This window comes from Dromaius novaehollandiae, chromosome 3 (genome assembly GCF_036370855.1).
Source record: "Dromaius novaehollandiae isolate bDroNov1 chromosome 3, bDroNov1.hap1, whole genome shotgun sequence".
NCBI classification, from domain to species: domain Eukaryota; kingdom Metazoa; phylum Chordata; class Aves; order Casuariiformes; family Dromaiidae; genus Dromaius; species Dromaius novaehollandiae.
Genome location: NC_088100.1, coordinates 35197615 through 35218047, shown reverse-complemented (window position 1 = coordinate 35218047; position 20433 = coordinate 35197615). Strand labels below are relative to the sequence as shown.

Below are 20433 nucleotides of genomic sequence, written 5' to 3'. Positions count from 1 at the left end.
GAAGGTCCCAGGAGGATGAGCCTTGATGTCTCTGCTGTTCCCTGAAAAGAGTATGTGAAGATGAAGTCTGAGGGAGTGCTCTGGGGAAGCATCATGTATGCTTTCTCTGTTCTTATACTCTTTCCTAGGCATCTGTTTTTGGCTAATGTTGTAGGCAGGCTACTGGGCTAGGTGAACCTTTGTCTTTGACCCAGTATAGGTGCTCTCATAGGAGCAGTGATTGTGGCCATTGGTAAGAGCTGTCTCCCTCTCACCCAGAGCAGACTGCTGTCCCACATACCCTCCTCCTGTCTGCAAGGACAGCAGCATTAGTTGTCCTGCCTTTTTGAAGTTAAGTAGGCACCTTGGCCATATAATCTGTTGCTTCTCTCCGTCTGCTGCCTGAGGGAACTCTGTCAGGCCTATCAGTAGACCCAGACCTGATGCTGACTAACATTACCTCTTTCTGGTGCAAATACAACTAAAAATTCTCTGTTCCTAAGACTGTGAGAGGATACTGTAGCCTGCAAAGCCTACCTTACTGTGTGATGAAATACCAACTGATTGTGGCAAGCCAAGAAGGTTCTGTCTTGCCAAAACCTAGATGGCTTATTCCAGCTGACAGCCAGCATTACATACCTTGCATTTTGCTTCAGGTCTTTTGTAACATTTTTACAGTCTGGAATATGTTTTAGAAGCTGAGTGCTGCAATCGGTAGAGAAAATACTTCGTTTGTCTGTTGGCTCATTTCAGCACTGGTACTATCCTATAATTAGTGGTGGGTGACTTTCCAAAGACTTTGAATATCTGTTGTATGGAGCCCAACACCTGGGAGTTTAGATACTTACCCATATCTTATCAGATACATAGGCTCCAAATGTAGAAAATCTTAACTCTTTAGGGCATTTTGTCTGTAAAACAACAATGGCTATATAATTTATCACTTTCACTGGAGAGTGTTGAATCCATTACTTAACAGATTACAGAAAAGTGTTACTACATAAAACTCCTAATAATGCTGTGTCATTCATTGCCTAACTTATCCTTCACTCTTTTTTTTCTTTGTAGTAGAAAGCAGATTTATGTTTGTTTAGTGCATTAAAAGTATAAAAGAAATGGTGTATGGAGTTCCCCTGTGTCCTCCCCCTAAATGAAATGCTGTAATTTTAAAGACAGCCATGAATTTTTTTAATACAACTGAATGAATTTTGTAGGCATGCATTTGAATATATCTTTTTGTGACAAAGTAAACATTTATCCATATTTTTACACTGAAAAGTGTCACCAAATGCCAGGACTGTGACAGTAGACAGCGAGACAGAGCATACAATGAGAGTTACGTGGCAGCCGTCACCTGGGAAAGTCTTGTCTTACCGTGTTTACTATCGACCACGGAGTGGAGGAAGGCAGATGTTTGGAAGAGTAAATGCTCCTGCCACAAGCATAGTGTTAAAGCGACTTAAGCCTCAAACTACATACGACCTCAGTGTTGTTCCAATTTATGATTTTGGACAAGGAAAATCAAGAAAAGCAGAAGGAACAACAGGTATGTACTATATACTACTACATGATTTGATAATGAAAGTTTTATGCTTAAAAACAGTAAGCACAATAAGTAGAAAAGCTATGGTGCAGTCTGCCAAGATCAGGAATTAGCAGAAAAATTAAAGGAATTGTTAAAGGCTGAGAACAGAGGTTGATTTGTTGGAAATTTCACTTATGGCACAGCCTGAGCACAACTTTTTGCTATTTGATACTGAGGGTGTATCTTATGGTTCAGAATACTGAACTTGTTTTTAAAGATTGTCCCCAGAAGTTAATGAGACGATGTGTATTTCTGGTGGCCTGTGAGGAAGGCAGTGTTTCTTAGAGGACTATTTCATCACATGTTGTCAGTCATTTCATAATTCTCCCTTTGGTCCTGGATGTTGACTAAATAACTACCCTGTATCCTGTTACTTAGATTTTTCTTCTTTGGTGACCATATTTTCTGTGGAAGACCTGCAGTAGTTAAAAGGCGGGGATATGATTTTAAAGAGTCATCAGTGGAAGTCTGACCTCGGAGACCATGGTCTTTTGAATAAGCAGTCATCTCAGAACCTGAAACACTAAAACATTGATTAAGTCCTGGTGAGGGTTTTTTTCAGTGTAAAAGGAAAACGCTTCCTAATCTGCCTTTAGTCAGTATCTGATGCAGGTTTTTCTTATTGTAAGGAAATTGTCTCTTGCTTTCCAAATCAAATTAAGTGGATTTAGAGCCCATTTTTTGCTTCCATAGTTATCGGACCATTACCAAAAGAGAATTTTCATAAGATGTTTCTGCCTATGTTGGGCCAGTACAGTTCACTGAGGTATATTATAAATATTTCATGCCATCCTCTGTTCTCGGGAGAGAAGTCATATTGAATGATGATAGGAAGTAAGAAACAAGTCTTCTAAGAGTGGAGATGTCAGCACCTTAATTACTGAAGGAAGATTCTTTTTAAAATTAAAATGTAGTTTTTGTAGAGCAATCATGACCACTTGATCAGGTCTTGTCCAAAATCTCCCTTTTCAATCTTGCAAATTATATAGAGATAAATCTCAGATTATCCAGCTGCTTTTGATTTTTGACCTGTTTATTTTGATGTAGATGAGAATGTGCCATTGTACTTCCTGTGGAAATAACTACGGTGCTAAACACTCTTTGGAAGCGAGTGGAGCCCAAGCGATTTAGTTAGTTGAAGCTGTCATGGTAATTCGGAGAGGAGTATCCTAGGAGATGAGACAGAGAGGCTGTATTTTTCCTTATGAGTGGGAGTATATCTACTGTTTCTTACAGGAATTCATAATCTGAGGGCATTTATGATCTTTCAGCTCCAGTTAGACAATTGTATAGGCACAGGGATAAATCAAGCTCTTATTTGTTTTCATCTTTTTCTTCCAAAGCTACCGTGGTTACTTTCTTGTTACTCTACTCTCCTTTTCTGCAATTTTGAGATTATACTGCTGTGGTATTTTCTATATGGGATTGCACTTCAGATTTACACAGAAATAAAAGTGATGGAGAAGCTAGCAGCACGGTTGTTAAACATTGCATTTGTCTGTGAGTGCTGACCTGTACTGGGTAGACATTAGTTTTCAGGTAAAATTGCTCTTGACCTATAAACCGCAAACCATTTGGCTGTTACTCAAGAATTATTTGTTGACATACTGCCACACCTGTGCTTGGTGAAGTTGCTTGAGCTGCCAGGCCCTGAGCACATAAAAGGAGAGGACTGTTGTCAGGACCTTTTCTATGAAAGGGGCCTTACTTTCGCTGCCTCCATGCAGACCTCTTGGACCAAGAGTGCTCTGAGGAGAAAGCAGCTTGAGGGGTGATGTTGGTGGTGAACTGGCTGGCCGTGACTTTTGCCTGCAGTAAATTTTCTGGCTTTGGTTTGAGAGGAAGCTCTCTTGGTTTCTCTCTTGGCTTGTGCTGCCCACCTACTTGCAGCCATTTAAAAGAGAGAAAGCTAGTCTAAGCTGGTCAAGTAGTCTTCCTCCGTAATTAATAGAGAAAGCAGGTGTCAACCTACCTGACAGCCCACGTACTGTCAGCATTTATTGTAAGATCAGATGAATGTTTAAGATAGGTGAGGTGAATTGCTGTCTATCTTTTCCTTGACTGTAGAGGGAGCATTGATAACAAACTTAGCCTACATGCCTAGCTTTTAGATACCTAAAGCAAGCTGAAGTGAATCTCACCTTTCATATCTTGATACTTGTGTTTATGTCAAAGGAAAGGCACAAAGATTTTAGGATTTTTTTTTTAAATGTGTACTATAAGTCTAACAAAATTCATAGTTAATTAAATTAGTAATGCTGAATTTGCTTACAGATTTTTACATTCAAGAATACTTGTTGTTTTTTCATAAGCAGACCTGATTTAAATCTGTTCATCCTTGCAGCCTCTCCCTTTAAACCACCTAGAAATCTGAGAACTTCTGATTCTACTATGTCAAGTTTCCGAGTAACCTGGGAGCCAGCCCCAGGGCAAGTGAAGGGTTACAAAGTAACTTTCCACCCTACTGAAGATGATAGAAGCCTTGGAGAATTAATAGTGGGGCCCTACGACAGCACAGTGGTATTAGAGGAGCTTAGGTATGGATAATAATAACATATCTTTTTTTTCTAAAAAAACCTTTAGCTTAAGATTTTGTTTAATCATGATCCAGGATTGGAATGCCTTGCAAAATCTGCTATAAATAAGGAAGTACTTATGGCAATAAGCTGTAAGAATATTGTTATGCAGTCTTTGAAAGGCACCTGACAAGGCTCTTCGGAGATTATCCCTGTCACTTGTAGTGTTCTCACGGGAACTAAAAGAGGCAAAGATTTAGGCAGAGGCAGCATTCACATATGGGAGATCTAATGGGACACCGGAGGAGAAAGTTGGGATTTCTAAAGCTTCTCCCCAAAGTTCTTTACTTAATATTAAAAATTCCTGGTTTAGTTCTGGATCCATTTTTTCAGAGGGCTGGATTTATAAAGTGGGCTTCAGAGCATGTCAAAATCTTTTATGAATTGTATGCATATAGACTGAATGTATTAAAAATAGAACCATTAAAAGTTTTAAATGACTTGAACGATAAAACTCTGTAAATACAGATCCAGAACCAGCTCTTAAATGGTCAAAGTTTCATGGCTTCAATGGAAGAACTGGTCTTTGAGTTTTGTATTTTTGCACTTTATTTTGCACTTTATTTTCTGTGGAGTAGAACTGTGAAGATTTTATAAGTGAAGTGTCAGCATTTAGCTAGCCAAGTGGCTTTAGTTACAGTACATTTGCTTAACTATTTCAGGGCAGGAACTACCTATAAGGTAAATGTTTTTGGAATGTTTGAAGGAGGAGAGAGCAGCCCACTGGTTGGACAAGAGATGACCACCCTTTCAGATACTACTTCGGAGCCATTTCTATCTAGAGGTAAACATGATTAAATTGAAGAAAATCTAGTCTTGGATTATGGATAAAAAAGATCGAAAGAATTTCTCAGCATTTTCTTACCATTTTTCCGATGCACATAAATATTTATTTACAGGATTCAGTGTACTCCCTACCCTGATGATATAACCTCTGGTCTGAAATGACCACTAAGTATGATTCTAGTCCTCTGCACCCTTTAGATGATCCTACAAAGATGATAACTCATGCAAGCCATGTTTGCTGATCACTTAAAGCCAGCTGCATAGCATTTGCAAGCCATCCACATCTGTGTTAAATCACATAAGGTCAAATTCTTGAACAGAGATCATGGCTCATCTACAAGGGTGTTCACAGGAGTAGAACAAAGAATTTAAAGCAGATCTTTAGCCCTTTTCGTGTCCTTACATGGTGACTTTTCCTTTTTAGACTAAGATATAATAAATATATAATGAGCAAAGATTTGATAGCTGGGGAAGTCTCAGAGTTATGGTGTATTCTTTAGATTTATATGTGACGTAACCATTATTTAGTTACTTTTACTATAGATGGAAGAGAGTTAGTACAGACATGCAATTGCTGAGTATTCCCCACTATCTGTTTGGGGGTTTCTCCCTGTGTAGCTGAACCTTCTGACCAAAGTATCTATGATTCTTATGATAACAGCTCTGTCTGTGTGGGTAATGGGCCTCTGCAAGTGAATTGAACAGTGTGCCCACCATATGTTTGGAAAATACTGGGCAAATAGAGTTTCAGGACTTAGTCCTCCTTCATGGAAGGTGTAAAGAACTTATCTGCAGCAGGTCTTTGCTTCTTAACAGCCAAACATACAGGTAGAAGTGCAGATCTTTCTCCTCTGCCATTTTAAATTTAGCATAACCGTCAGAGAGAACAGAGAATTTGTTAAGGAGGAAGAACCTAACTGCAAAGGCCTTTCAGAGTTAATTAAAGAAAAAGAGTTTCTGACTGTTAAGTACAGCATTCAGTTGACCCTATATTCTTTTGTCTTAACTTTGATGCCCTCTTTCCACACCAGGCTGTGTAAAAGTAATACTCCTGTGAAAATTTTATTGACAAAATTTTTAGAAACGTCTAAATTTATTGCAGTCCTACTGCAGTCTAATACAACAGAGTAAAACTGAGAAAAATATCATAACAGGCCATCAGTGACATTTGAATAAAACTGTAATAATTCTGGCAGAAAAATAATTACATCAAGAGTGGTTTGTTATTTTTTATTACTGCAGCTGTCATTTCTTTCCTCCGTGTTTATAATCTTTAAGCTAATTTGTTTTACTAATGCATGGATTTGAGTCATGGTTAATGTGAATAAAGAATTTTATATGTGGGACCGTAAATGTAATAGTACCTTATATATTAATAGGGGGAAAAATCACCCTAGGTCTGGTGCCTTTGCTAGAATTTTCCATTTGGGGAACTATGGTAGTTGGAAGAAAGCTAGAAGTCAAAATAATTTAACTGTTATATTGTACATGAAGCTAACCTTAACTTCCATATTAAAGTTATGCATGCAGTTTTTTGAATTAACATGGTTTTATTTAAACCCTACTCCCAGTCTATTTTATTGACCTGATTAAAGACTAGATCTATATTTTCTATGCAGAAGAGGATCATGCTTTTAACCCCCAGGTACATGGAATAGTTATATTCATGAGTCTGCAGTGTTGGATCAATTATGTGGAACATATATGAAATCACAATATCTTTCAACTGTGATGAGTGTGGCTGATTTTTCTCAATGGGATTTCTTCCATATAAAGACCAGAAGCTCTGATGGCAGGAAGCCAGAAAATTTGCAGCTGGTAACACAATCTCCAGGAAAAGAGAGAGAACAAGGATTTTTCTTTTTGCAAATGGCTGCTGATAAAATCATTGTGTCTTTCTGCTTTGTATAAATATTTTGTGATCTTTCTTGTGATGAAAACAAAATGAAACATATTTTATTCTGTAATTTGTAAACTGAAGATATCTGAAATAACTTCCTACCTTTTCAGAACATTGCAGCTTTATATAAATGTTTGTTCTCGTCACCTCTATATCTCTTGATTTTGTGTTTATGTTTGCATATCTTCTTCTAAACTGTGTTCTTTCTTTCCTGTATGTGCAAACTTCTGTACCACCTGTATTACTAAGTCTTTTCCCCTGCAAATTCAGAAATGCTGTTTATTTGAAAGTGTTTGTAATATATGCTATTAATTCCATTACTATATAGTTGAAAATTGGGCAGTAATTTAGCCATCCATAGCCATAGAGTAAAATACTGTGAATTTGGATAATCTGATAATGCTCACTGCTATGTCAGTGGTTAGCTTAGTGGTCTTTTACGGACTCCTAGGGATCTGAAAACAAGTTATCAACCATCTCTAAGGACCAAAATAGATAATGACCTGAGAATAGGGAAAAGCACGTTAGTGATCCTATACATTTTAGAAGTCTGACTCCTGAAAGGATACATACATGAAAAAATTTATACAGTTTTGCCATGGAACAAGTGACTAGTGTGAATAATGTTCACAAATAGGTCATACTTGACAGAGTGCCAGTGAAAAAAACTAGAGATATTTTGGAAGCTAATTCATGACATATGTCATATAAAGGAGGCTGGGGAAAGAAAACTATCATGGCTTGATGTAGCTAAGGTTATATTTTTCTGGTTGATATGGCAGGTTTAGAGTGCAGAACCAGAGCAGAAGCTGATATTGTGCTGCTGGTGGATGGCTCATGGAGTATTGGGCGACCAAATTTTAAAACTATCAGGAACTTCATTTCCCGTATTGTTGAAGTTTTTGATATTGGTCCTGACAAAGTACAGATTGGTAAGTCCTTGCATGTCTGAGGGCAACTGAAGCATAACTGCTGCATGGCCACTTAATAACCAGGTAATAATGGCTTCTTTCAGGTCTTGCACAGTATAGTGGAGATCCCAGGACAGAATGGAATCTCAATGCTTACAGAACCAAGCAGGCTTTGTTAGATGCTGTAGCCAACTTACCATACAAAGGAGGAAATACTCTAACAGGTATGTAACACTTATGTGGAACCAGAATTTTCCGTAAGCTCCATGAAAAAATTTTAGTAGTTGACCCCAGTATTGTTCAGTGAGCTCAAATTTGTACGTGATCAAAGGGGCTTACAGTTCACTTTGGGTATGTCTGGATGAGAACAGGCATAGCATGTGGCCATATATTCTCAGTGGAAACCTGGAGAAATATGGTGGAGGAGAGCTTGGGTGATGAAGAGCTGCAGGGTTGCATTTTGGCATATCAGAAGAAGAAAAGGCAGTTTGTGTCAGGGTTGAGATGAAGACAAGGTGAGGACCCAGAAGGGAGGCTACAGAGAACCAGATAGGAGGGTAATGCATAAAAGGTAAGAGATCGGAGACCCTAAAAGGGTTGAAATGGTGCCAGTTCCTGGTAAGTGTAGATGGTGGACTTCAGCTGGATTCTGAGTGCTCCTTGAAGGAAGTAAATTGTAGAATGATGTTGTCAGAGTGAAATGACCAGGATGAAATACTCTCCTTTACCATGACTGTATGTTTAAAATAGCGTATAGTGATGGTTACCTCCTTTGTATCATGCTAGGAATGGCCTTGGATTTCATCTTAAAGAACAACTTCAAACAAGATGTAGGCTTAAGGCCCAGAGCTCGCAAAATTGGTGTTCTCATCACTGATGGCAAATCACAAGATGATGTAGTCACCCCTTCAAGGAGGCTCAGAGATGAGGGAGTGGAACTTTATGCAATTGGTAGGTATTGTATGAAGAGGTAGGCTGAGTTACCCCCTATATGCTAACTGTACGCAGAAGTGGAAAGATACATGATTATCTAAAAGAGGATTCAAAGAATGTGTTTAGAGGGTTATGTTCATGGCGGTATGTATCATGGCCACTGTTTCTAACAAGCTTCGTTCTCATATCTTCTTTGTAAGGTATTAAAAATGCAGATGAAAATGAATTGAAGCAGATTGCAACGGATCCAGATGACATCCATGCTTACAACGTTGCAGATTTCTCCTTCCTGGCTAGCATTGTTGATGATGTAACCACAAATCTGTGTAACAGTGTGAAAGGCCCAGGTACATCACATATTCTAACTAATTCATCCTCTTTCCATTTATGTGCTTGATTTGCTAATTCCTTTTCATTACTTTCTGGGAACACTGCACAGCCCTGGGCTGTTTTTTCAGCTGCTGGTCTAAGGAAGTTGTGCAGACCACCTGCACTACCTGCAGGGGGTCTTCCTTTCCTTTCAACAATGGCTGTGTTATACCTAACACAGCATGACATGGCTGGATGTGCCTGCCTTTTTCCCCGAGTCGGGAAATATGTTGCTCAGTTTGTCACCTTTTTGCTCAGTCTGGCACGTTCTTGGATGATACTTATTCAATGAAGAAAATTTTAGCAGCTCTGCTCTTTTAAAGTATAAGTGTCTGACAGCTCAGAACCAAAGCCTGGCATGGAAGAACACTCATGTTACCTGATGGTCCTCCAGTGAAACGCTGGTGTTGGAGGTGGGGTGGGAAGGATGGGGAGTTTGTATGGAGTTGAGGGTGTGATGGTGAGCTGTCTGTTCACACAGTTGTTTTAAGAGTTTCCTGAGGAAACAGAAACATCAGCAAATACCTCAACTGTTTGCTTCTTAAAAACATTTTTATGTTGTTGTAAGTCACATTTTTTTCTTGATGATATAAGAATAAATTAATGCCTTTTAATTTGTTTCCACTTGTAGGTGATTTGCCACCTCCCTCTAACCTAGTTATTTCAGAAGTGACACCTCGTTCTTTCAGACTGAGATGGACTCCACCTCCTGAGAGTGTTGATAGATACAGGGTTGAATACTACCCTACCTCTGGAGGCAGACCCCAACAGGTTAGTGCTGTATGTTCCCTTGCACCTTTGCATCACAGTGATGCCATTCTGAAGTTTGTGCTTATTAGGCTGTGTGGTATAACAGTAAATGAAAAAAGGCTCCCAAGGTCAATAGTACCTTATTTAGTAAACCATAAACAAAATTATGAAAATGAGGAGCAGACTTTGTTTTAAAATCATTAATCTGGGAATAAAATATATATTTTTAAAAACAACTGAATGACATTTTCCAATAATTCCTTTCTGTTCCTATTCTATTGTCTTCTGTTGGTTTACATGAATCTGCAGTGGAAACTTTCTGAGCATACTCACAGATAGGCTCACTGTCCTTTTAGTAAATTTTCTAGTTAATAGAGAAAAGGACAGTGGGTGATGTGTGTTGTGAGGTCATGTTTAGATGAGCATTACATGATAGTACTTTGGAGAATGGGCTTAGGCGCAGATTCAAACTGTTAATGCATATGGTCAAGCTCGTCTTGTGGTTATTACTTCTTTACACAGAGAGCCAGTAGCAGGCAACCCTAGATACTAGGCAGTCTGAATTGCTCATCACTCTCTTCAGCCAGGCAGGATAATAGTTAGGAGAATGAAGTTAGACATCTGCATGTGCCTAACTTGGAATGTGCCACCTCTGAATGTGGATTTTAAATCCTAACCCAGATTTGACTCATTGGAAGTTTTGTCTTAGTTTTGTCATGACCTCAGGATTTGGTCTATGATTAGATTTGAAGCAGCCATTTCAATGCATGCTGGCTTTACAGCTTGACTGTCTGCTACCATTTCTGTTCTGTAGGATGTTGCTAATGGCACATGCTGTAACAACCTAGATTACCTTGGTTGTATAACTACTTTTTCCAAAGTAGCAACATATATCCATGTAACTTTCCTCATGTTCATGTTGCTTAGTAATATATGTGTGCACCATGGGTGAAAGCAGGGTGCACAGTGAGTAATGCTAGATACATCTAGCCTTGTTGAGAATAAGTGTCTGCCTGAGCTTTCCCCACAGCTTGATTTGCAAAAGTAATGGTATATCATAAGACAAAAGACATAGAAGATTAAGACCATGCTTATTTTTAGTTCTATATCATTGATTTCTGGGGATTTTCATGAGGAATTAATTTTTTGTTAGAAATAAGATTATAGATGCATTTGTTGTACACTTAGTTAACATTGCTTCTATTTTATATAGTTTTATGTAAGTCGGATGGAAACTACGACAGTTCTGAAAGATCTGAAACCTGAAACAGAATATGTTGTTAACGTGTTTTCTGTGGTAGAAGACGAAAGCAGTGAACCTCTAATCGGGAGGGAAACAACTTGTAAGTTAGAATTGCAATGTGAATAACATTAACAACTGATCTGATAGATGGAAAACTATCCAATAGAACTTTTAGCACTATGGACTTACTTCTTAGAGGAAACAAAATTTTTAATTGGAATGACCAAATTGTGTTGTGTTACACTGGTCATTCAGATTTTATCTGGAAAACTGTAGCAAAGAGAAATTGCTGTGTGGTAAAAAGTGTTTGTCCCAACTTTGGCCTCCTTCCAGGCTTGTAAAGACACTGCTGTACAAGCCTTCTTAGCCTGGAGCAGTAGAGATGAATTACAAGACGGAGTTTATAAATTCCAGAAATGTTACCATATACAGACCTGTACTCATTCATTAATTCCTGCTGCTGGCAGCCAAAATGTTACATGAAATTCATTCTAATTTTATAAGATTAACGAAAACATGTTTCAATACAATGGCATCATTTCTATGTTGAGAGACATAACTTAGCTATTATGTTTCTGCTGTCAGCTGTCTATGTTGCTGATGTTAGGTATATTGATATTGAATGCAGCACAGAGTGACTTTCATGCCTCCTCCAGAATATTGAATGTTAGAGATTCATTTCCCTTCCCTTTCTAATGCCCATGTGCTCTATTCTCAATAGTACTACCTGTGTTGTGAAATACAAAAGGTGTAGAGGGTAGAAATAATAAAATGTTAATGGAAATAAAGTAATATATATTTTTTTTATTTGACAGTGCCAATCTCTTCAGTTAGAAACCTGAATGTTTATGACATTGGATCAACTTCTATGCGAGTGAGATGGGAACCTCTCAATGGAGCTACTGGTTATTTGTTAACATATGAACCTGTGAATGCCACAGTCCCAACTACAGAGAAAGAGGTAAGAGAATTTGTCTTCGCTTCCTGTACTCTGCAAAAACAAAATTAAGAAAAGCTGATAGATTTGCTTCCTGTATCCTAACAGTCAAAAGAAACTGGCATGTACTACTTGAAGTGCTGTGTGAACTTACTTGGGATATTGTATACAATGACATCAGTCAGGAAGCTCTAAATATACTACAAATCTCACAAACAAAATTCCCTTTAAGTTAAATCATTGTTTGCTTTTCTGCATTTGCTTTCTTTATTTTTTAAACATGGTGTAATTTTTTTAATGTGCAGATGCGTGTTGGACCATCAGTGAATGAGGTTCAGCTGGTAGACCTCATCCCTAATACTGAATACACTTTAACTGCTTACGTATTATTTGGCGATATCACCAGTGACCCACTCACCTCCCAGGAAGTGACATGTATGGACATCTTGATTTTTGCTTTGTTATTGGTTCAGCAGCATTTAATTTTCATTTTATTTCATGCAACTTTTTTATTTCCTTTTTGTTTTGTTTAGAAGACCATCTTTTTCCTGTTTTATGCATTTTACACTGCTCTTATGTTTCCAAAGTATCCTGAAGGAAATTTCAATGAAAATGAACCAATTATTAAAAGAGGAACAAAAGTTTTTTCTTGAATAATGAAGAAAGTTGATTTGACAGTCTCTAGGTTATGGTGTTTTAAAAGGGATTCAATTTTGGTTGCATTAATAACTTCTAGGAACCTTGTTCCTGAATTCAGAGGGGGTCACTTAAGTATGGAGAATCTATGGCCCCCAAATATTAATAAAATTTGAAAAGCTGGGTGTGAGGAAGGAAGCATACCATACCAAGGGAAAGACTGATATAAACATGGCTTCCTTTTTTATACCTTTCCTTAAACCAATATCATTTCCTACTGCTGCAGGCATGTTTCTGGGCTAGATGTACTCAGTATGGTTATTCTTATGTTCTTAAACAATGTTAAGCCCTTAAGTGTACATGAAAAGTGGCTGGTTTAATTTGATTGTCTTCAAAAGTTATGTTCTTAAGAAAAGAGCCCTGATACTTTTAAAAGTATTGTGCTTATAATTCATAAAGGTGAACCTATTGTAGTTTTTAGCTATCTTGCTGGTTGCTGGGACAATAAGTTCTTAACCTGTCTCATCTAATGGCCAGAGCAATGAACTGGAAAGTTACTGCTGCCATTCGAATTAAAGGCATGAAAATAATTAATTTAATTCGTTCAGTGAGAGACTTATATCTCTCTTGTGAATAGCATTTTCACTTACTACTGTCATTATTTTTATAGTACCTTTGCCTGGACCAAGAGGTTTAACAATTAGGGATGTTACTCATAGCAGCATGAATGTCCTTTGGGATCCTGCCCCAGGCAAGGTTCGAAAATACATCCTAAGATACAAAGAGGCTGAAGAAGCTGACATAAAAGAGGTAAGGAAAAGGAACATTTTTGCTAGTACTTGAAGAGAGTGTTATTTTAAGAAGTTGGATTATTAAAATAATATTAAAAGTAATACTAGAAGCCATCACTGAGAACAAGGAACAACAGTCAAGAAAGGATACGGATGTCTTGGGAGCCGAATAAACTTGGGCTGGGATTCTTCATGTTCTCCCCTCTTTCTCATAAAGAGGGGGAAAAGGCCTCAAACTTACTAGAGAGTTCTCCTGTGTTTTGATAAATAGCCAGTTCTGCTCCATGACTGTAACTATGCCAGGCTTTAAGAACAGCTTACAATTAGGAGGAACATGATTGTGGATTAAAGGAGGCATGTTAGCACTTTTCCTCACTGATACCACATGAGTGAGCATTATTACAGATGCCTTTCTTTGAGTTATGTGCAAGCTTTCCATAATTGCACTGCTAGAATCAACTCTTTGAGGATTAAATGTGTTTTTATAATGGAATGAGAACTTTCTGGAAATGCAGTTTGCATCCTTGTCTCCAAAATGAATGAAGCAGTGAAACAGCCAGAAGTATCTTACTGGTATCTGGCACAATATACTTTGCAATGGCAGTTACTAGACTGACTCTCAACATTCGGGTGTAAATGTAGGGGAAAATGTCAAAATTTAGTGCCAAATACTTTTGTCTTTTTCAGTACAGGAATTTCTACAATCTAATTAAATGCCGGGTCATAAATAGAACAATTTGTAATTCTTAAGCCACTATTTTTATTCCTAGGTGGAAATTGACAGATCCAAAAGCAGCACAACTCTTTCTGACCTTTCCTCCCAAACACTCTATAATGTAAAAGTTGTTGCTGTATATGATGAAGGGGAATCTCTACCAATATCGGCAGAAGCTGTCACTCGTAAGTTTTCCTAATAACTCTACTTTTAGCTATTTTTATCTTAGATGCTATTTAAGGAGTGTGTGTTGCAATATATTACTGAGTTTAGGTGGAAACATAATTTAATCTGTTCAGTCAGAGGAATGTTTTACTTGTATTTGTAGCATTATTTGCAATATAATCCTGAGGATCTCTGGGAATCTCAGATGAGGTCAGCATCTTTTTGCAGTAAACACTGAGCCTGAAGTCTTTAGAGAGGGAACAAACCAACAACTGAAGAAAAATTTGTTGCGTTTAGATGCTGAAGGAGGAAAGTAGGGGTAGAATTAATGAGAGAATATGAGAATAGAGGAAAGGTTTAGCAAGTCTGTGAAGTTACTTGGAATCTAGGAAAGTGAGTAGGAAGCTAGGAAATGTGCTAGACAGTTACAGAGATTTGGTCTTGCTTCTGACACAAGATTATTTTTATATTGTGGAATGCTAAGCCAGCCTGTACTTTTAGACACATATTATTCAGGTAATCATAAAGGCAGCATTTCAGTAATCACAAGGAAAGGGTATTGCATGGATGGTAAAAGCAAATCTCCAGACAAGAGCTGATGCAGACTGAAAAGAGAAAGCTGATACCAGAGAAACCCTCATCCTGATCGAGGCTTATGGTTTAAGAAGAGAGCTAGAATAGAAATGAGCGATGTTACTTTATCACTGATCCCCACTCTGAAGTAAAAAAAAAGAAAACATGCTCTCTTCCTTGTATTTCTGCTTAATTTTTTGTTTTGTAGCCTGGTGTATTTGAAAATGTTTGTGAGATTTTTTTTGCTTGCTTTTGTGTGAGCTTGTTCTATACCTGTATTTTTGTGTGAGTGTGTGTGAGGAAAAAGAGGAAAGCTCTGCCAAAGAAATTATTTTTAGTTGAGGTCTGTAGCTTTACCTATTGTTTGTGGGAGTGAGTCTCACAGGCTGTATTCGGTTTTGTGATTGTTCTGGCTTCTGCATAAGGGATGGGGATTAGCTCCTGCAGTTGAACCTGTTTTTCAGAGAGATAGTGGCCCATGCTCCAGTCTCATATAAGAATTTGAATGTTTGGACTGAAGGAGAGCAACAGAGAGGGTGAGAAGGTTAATGGGGAGAAATAGGCTTCTCCAGGAGATGGAGAACCTGATTGTAGTTTCTGTCTCTCATTTGCCTTTTAGAGGCACCCATTTCTTTCCAGTGACTATAATCCTTTGTCTCCTTAGCCTACTGTTAACCTCTGTGAATTCCCTGCTATCTTTCTAAAAAAAAAAAAGGTGTAATTCAGCCATACATTATTTGGCTTATATGAGAAATTTTAAGATCTAGGTGAAACTCATGCAAGAGCTCAGAGCCAGGAGTTGGTAGTAGGGCCATAATTACTCCTTCTAACTCCACAGTGTAGGGGCTGGAATTTCAGTTGTTTTGAGTAGGCATAAATTGACTGAGGTCAGTAGAGCTATGTTTGTTCTATCAGGCGATGACCTGGTGATGTGAAATTATGAAGGACGACTTGCTCAGTGTAGCTGCTGAGTTATACTACGGGATTTTGTTGTTATTAGAAGCATGGTAACTGACAACTGAAACTTCTACAGAAGACTATCTTCTAAATTCTTTATCTGAGCAATTATTCGGTTTAACTATATTCATTCTGTAGTTACATTTTGTGGAGTATTTTTCCTTTTCTCATAATAGAGCCTGTACCAGCACCAGTCAATCTCAGAATCACAGATGTAACCAAGCATAGTTTCAGAGGAACTTGGGATCATGGAGCTCCAGATGTCTCTCTGTATAGAATAACCTGGGGACCCTATGGAAGACCAGAAAAACAGGAGGTAAGAATGGATGGTCGCTGTAGGATTTTGGGGGCAGTGTCTCAGAGTGTATATTTTTAAAATCAAAAACCTAATTAATAATGACTTACGTCTGGCAAGCATTCTTGTGCTCCTTGGAAATTCTGTGAGAAGACCTAGAATAGAGAGTTTGAGTTATAGCCACTTGTTGTGATGTTACTGTATAGAAAGTTACTCATTTCTCTCTCTCTCTTTCCCTCTCTCTCTCCTTTTTTTTTTATTCTCCACAAGACCATCTTAAATGGGGATGAGAATAGTTTGGTCTTTGAAAATCTGAATCCAGATACATTATATGATATCTCAGTTACTGCCATCTATCCTGATGAATCAGAAAGTGATGACCTGATTGGCAGTGAACGGACGTGTAAGTAATTTAAGAGTTTCTACATTTTGTTATTCATACTTATTAAACTGGAAGGCGTCCACATGCAAGAGTTCTGAAAACTCTTTCTACCTTTTTTTCTAGTACCCTTGGTGCCTATAACCACACAAGGTAAGAACCTGAATTTCCAGGAATGGTATTAAAGAAAGCGTATACCTACCTTTTTCTAAAATGAGCAGAACGTTGCCATGAAAAAGCTGAGATTGTTTATTAAACATTATTGTGTATTTGGAGGAATGCTAAACACTAGATTACCACTTGTTTATTATTTTACAAACATTACAGTTTATGTTGTCTTGTTCTTATTTTTAAAACATTCTGCTTTTGGTGGGATGTTCATGCAGCCCTAAAAGTGTGAGTGCAGTGTTTGTCTGTGTTTTTTTGCTTGAATTATATGTTTATTCTTTGCTTTACTACCTTTCTCAGCCCCAAAGAGTGGCCCACGAAACCTTCAGGTGTACAATGCGACTTCGCACAGTTTGACTGTGAAGTGGGATCCTGCCAGTGGTCGAGTACAGAGATACAGGATCATTTACCAGCCTATCAGTGGGGATGGCCCTGAACAGTCGGTAACTAATTCTGAAATGCTGTAGTTATTAAACCTTGTAAGGTAGTTCTGTAAATTAAACCATGAGACAATTTATTTCCAAGGCACAGCACTGCATATATTAATTGTCTTTTAGGGGAAGATTTCTGTTTACAGTAAATATGTACATGTTAGCATCTTTTTTTTCCATCCCTTTCTTCAAGATAATATGTTCTGTATAAAGCAAAAACTAACTTTGGATACAGCCCATTTTCTTAAGAGTCATATAATACTAGAATAAAATTAAAATTTTTGAGGAACAAATCAATCAGCACATTAGAGTACAAGTCACAGAGATACATTTATCACAACAGTCAGTAATATGAAGTAGCATCACTACTTCCATAGTCAAGAGTTTGCCATTTTTTTCACAGTGCAGTTCATGTGCTATCAGAGGGGCTTTGCCGTGGATCATACCATGGACAGCTGAGAATTGTATGTTATCCTCTCTTATCACACTAGGGACAGAATAACCAACAAGAAGTGGCACTTGCAAAAGCTATTCCATGGCAAACATATTTTAGGGAAGTGTTTAAGGTATTTTAGTGTCTTTTAATGTGATCAAACAGCTGTAATGATGGGAGAGAGCCAATATCCTATGACCAGCCAGCTTTCCCTGGATCATCAGCATGAGTTGTGTAGACTGCTGGTGGTCTAAGCAACATACCCTGGGAACGGTAATTCAGTCAGCCTGTTTATTGAAAGTGTGTGCTACTTAAAAATGCCATATTGTGCAGTAGGAGGCTGTTGTGGTTGCTGCCATGTGACTCACAGGAACAGTCTCAGAAGAAAACCACACATATTTAGCTTGTTACTGTAATCTGAGATCCTGCATGTTCAGAAGTGTATCTAGGCATGTTTACTTTAGAATTGGTTGGATGCTTACACACTCAGTTCTACTCTCCTGAACAGCATGCATCTGAGTTGAAGTAAAAGCTTTTTTAAAATTCAGACCAGTACTATTAAGAAACAATGTATCTGAGAAAGACCTAAAGATAGCCACTAACAAGGAATTTTTTTCACAATCAATACAATTCTAGTGAGAAATCGCTAGCTGTAGCAGCAGTAAGGTTAATTAAATAGTCATGTTATCAGCCGGATGTGATCTGTAATTGCTGAAGTGAAAAAAGAATGGGCATTCTGTGGAAATTTGTGTAGTGACACAGAACGTGGAATAGACTTAGTTGTTCTCAGCTAGATAGAAAGCCCAGCAGTAGCAGTCGGTGAAGACATCTCTGTTCTAAGGAGAGCACACAGAACAGTCACGCTCTGTTTATGAAGTGTTAATCTTTCTTTATCTGAAAATGATTCTCAGTAATATGATAGCAATTTCTTGTCCCCTTCTTTGTGACTGTGATATTTGATTAAATTGTTGTTGCTGGAGAAACTATAGCACTGTATATGAAACTCTTCCCACTGAAATATTTAAAATGGAATTTCTAAAAGGTTTTATTGCTCTGTGAGACTGATCTGACATCTGATGGCCTTGAGACCAGGAGAGGACAAAAGTGATTTGAAGATAGGTCTGCAAAAACTGCATACCAAACTGCTGAGACCATTGTGGTCGTTTGGGGTCAGATTTTGAAAGGCATGTAGATACTGAAATATGGAGGCTGCCATGATGGTATGCTAAAAGTATTTATGCTTTGAACTGAGTGTTGGATACTTGAATACAGATAAAGTTTCCTGATAAATTAAAAACATCTAATTCTAATGAAATGTGAAGGTATATAAATGCTTGCTCATTTTCAGAGTTCTTCATTGTTGATACATTTTAAGTGTTATGACATAACTACATGAACTGAATAGGCTTTGAAAATTTTCAGGTAGTCCTGAAAAAAGAAAAAGAATGCCCTTGAGCGAGCACAAAATTCCCAAATGCTGATGTTTTTAGTGTTATTCTCAATGCACTGTAAATCTTTTCCTTGGTGGGGATTGTGATATATGGTTATCAGAATGGTTTTAACATAGTTCTATGTTGAAGTTAAATTGGAAAGATGTATAATACTTTTAGACTCTTAACAAAAACATTTCAGAACAGTTACTGAAGCTACATTATATAAAATGCATGAAATCAAGGAGACAGAATGTTGCTATTGCACAAAATGTACCTTAGAGATCTGCAGATTGTTCCATCCTTGCATTATACCTGAGAGTGGAGCACAGTAAGCCCAATTCAGGGTCTATCAATCAAAGCAGATAAAGGACTTACCAAACTCAATATGATATAGTCAGAGGCAATGTGGAAAAACAGCTCTATGCTGGCACAGAACAGACTGACAGTTGATACATAACTGTAGTTATATGCAAATTTAGACATCTTCAGAAATATTGGGTTTTGTGTCTAGACTCTGTCTAAATTAGCTAAAACAGATATTTACTGAATATTACCACTGTTCAATGTCTACTGTCAGCTTCAGTCACAAGAGTTTTGCACCATATGACAAGTCCTAGTGTTTTCTGCTCTGTATCAAATAGTTACATTCTTGACTATAATGTTAAAACTTAGCATAAAGCGGATTTTAAACTTTTTATTTTGTCTTATTGCAGACTATGGTTGGAGGACGGCAGAACAGTGTAGTGATACAGAAGCTGCAGCCTGACACACCATATGCCATCACTGTGTCATCAATGTATGCGGATGGCGAAGGGGGACGAATGACAGGGCGAGGCAGAACCAGTGAGTAACTCGATCTCCTTGTTAGGTGTCAAACAACCTTGATGTATTGCTTTTCAGATTAGCTGAGACATATTTCCTATGGCGAAAATCATCCCATTTACTTCAGTTATTTGTCTTCGGATAGGTTTTGAATATCTAAAGTAAATAAGAGTTTCTACCAGTCTACTCACTGTAGGGAAACCGTGGACCACTAGCTAATGCTACGATGGAACTTTTTCCTCACTTCAATCTGTTTGTCTCCTTATGCCACAGTTTAGAAAACACCTTAAAGCATCTGAAGGTGTGTTGACTCTCATAGGTGTGCTGTTAAGTATAAGTTTACTACTTTTCTGCCAGCACCTTCAGTTCACAGACTGAGCTTTGCAGTGTGCACTTTGAGACTGTGCTGTTTTATGATGAAAGTATTGTTTTGATATTCCTATAGAAAGCACTAAGTGATTTGCTAGCATACACACTTTGGACATAGAAGATAAATGTACTATTAATTCATTTGTATTGTATTACTTTTGAGCCTGCTATGGAAAGTCAGATATAGGAATGTGCTTGGTGAGAAATTAAGAAAATAATCCTAACTTTTTTTACTGTAGTTAACATTCCTCATGTGGTTGGACGGGGCTGATGAGTTCTGATTAATGAAGACAAATA

General features: G+C 37.8%; 1 protein-coding gene across 4 annotated transcripts in view; it reads left to right on the top strand.

Moving 5' to 3' along the window:
* COL12A1 (collagen type XII alpha 1 chain) overlaps nucleotides 1–20433 on the top strand; it is a 106015-nt gene that overhangs the window by 34846 nt on the left and 50736 nt on the right. For all 4 annotated transcript variants that reach the window (XM_064508680.1, XM_064508679.1, XM_026102269.2 and 1 more), the window contains 18 exons: nucleotides 1259–1525; nucleotides 3909–4101; nucleotides 4803–4924; nucleotides 7609–7758; nucleotides 7842–7961; nucleotides 8524–8688; nucleotides 8871–9017; nucleotides 9671–9810; nucleotides 11003–11132; nucleotides 11848–11993; nucleotides 12275–12404; nucleotides 13276–13415; nucleotides 14167–14296; nucleotides 15983–16122; nucleotides 16372–16504; nucleotides 16607–16633; nucleotides 16949–17091; nucleotides 19659–19788. In XM_064508680.1, the coding sequence (XP_064364750.1) occupies nucleotides 1259–1525; nucleotides 3909–4101; nucleotides 4803–4924; nucleotides 7609–7758; nucleotides 7842–7961; nucleotides 8524–8688; nucleotides 8871–9017; nucleotides 9671–9810; nucleotides 11003–11132; nucleotides 11848–11993; nucleotides 12275–12404; nucleotides 13276–13415; nucleotides 14167–14296; nucleotides 15983–16122; nucleotides 16372–16504; nucleotides 16607–16633; nucleotides 16949–17091; nucleotides 19659–19788 (2553 nt within the window). The remainder of the gene's footprint in view (nucleotides 1–1258; nucleotides 1526–3908; nucleotides 4102–4802; nucleotides 4925–7608; nucleotides 7759–7841; nucleotides 7962–8523; nucleotides 8689–8870; nucleotides 9018–9670; nucleotides 9811–11002; nucleotides 11133–11847; nucleotides 11994–12274; nucleotides 12405–13275; nucleotides 13416–14166; nucleotides 14297–15982; nucleotides 16123–16371; nucleotides 16505–16606; nucleotides 16634–16948; nucleotides 17092–19658; nucleotides 19789–20433) is intronic.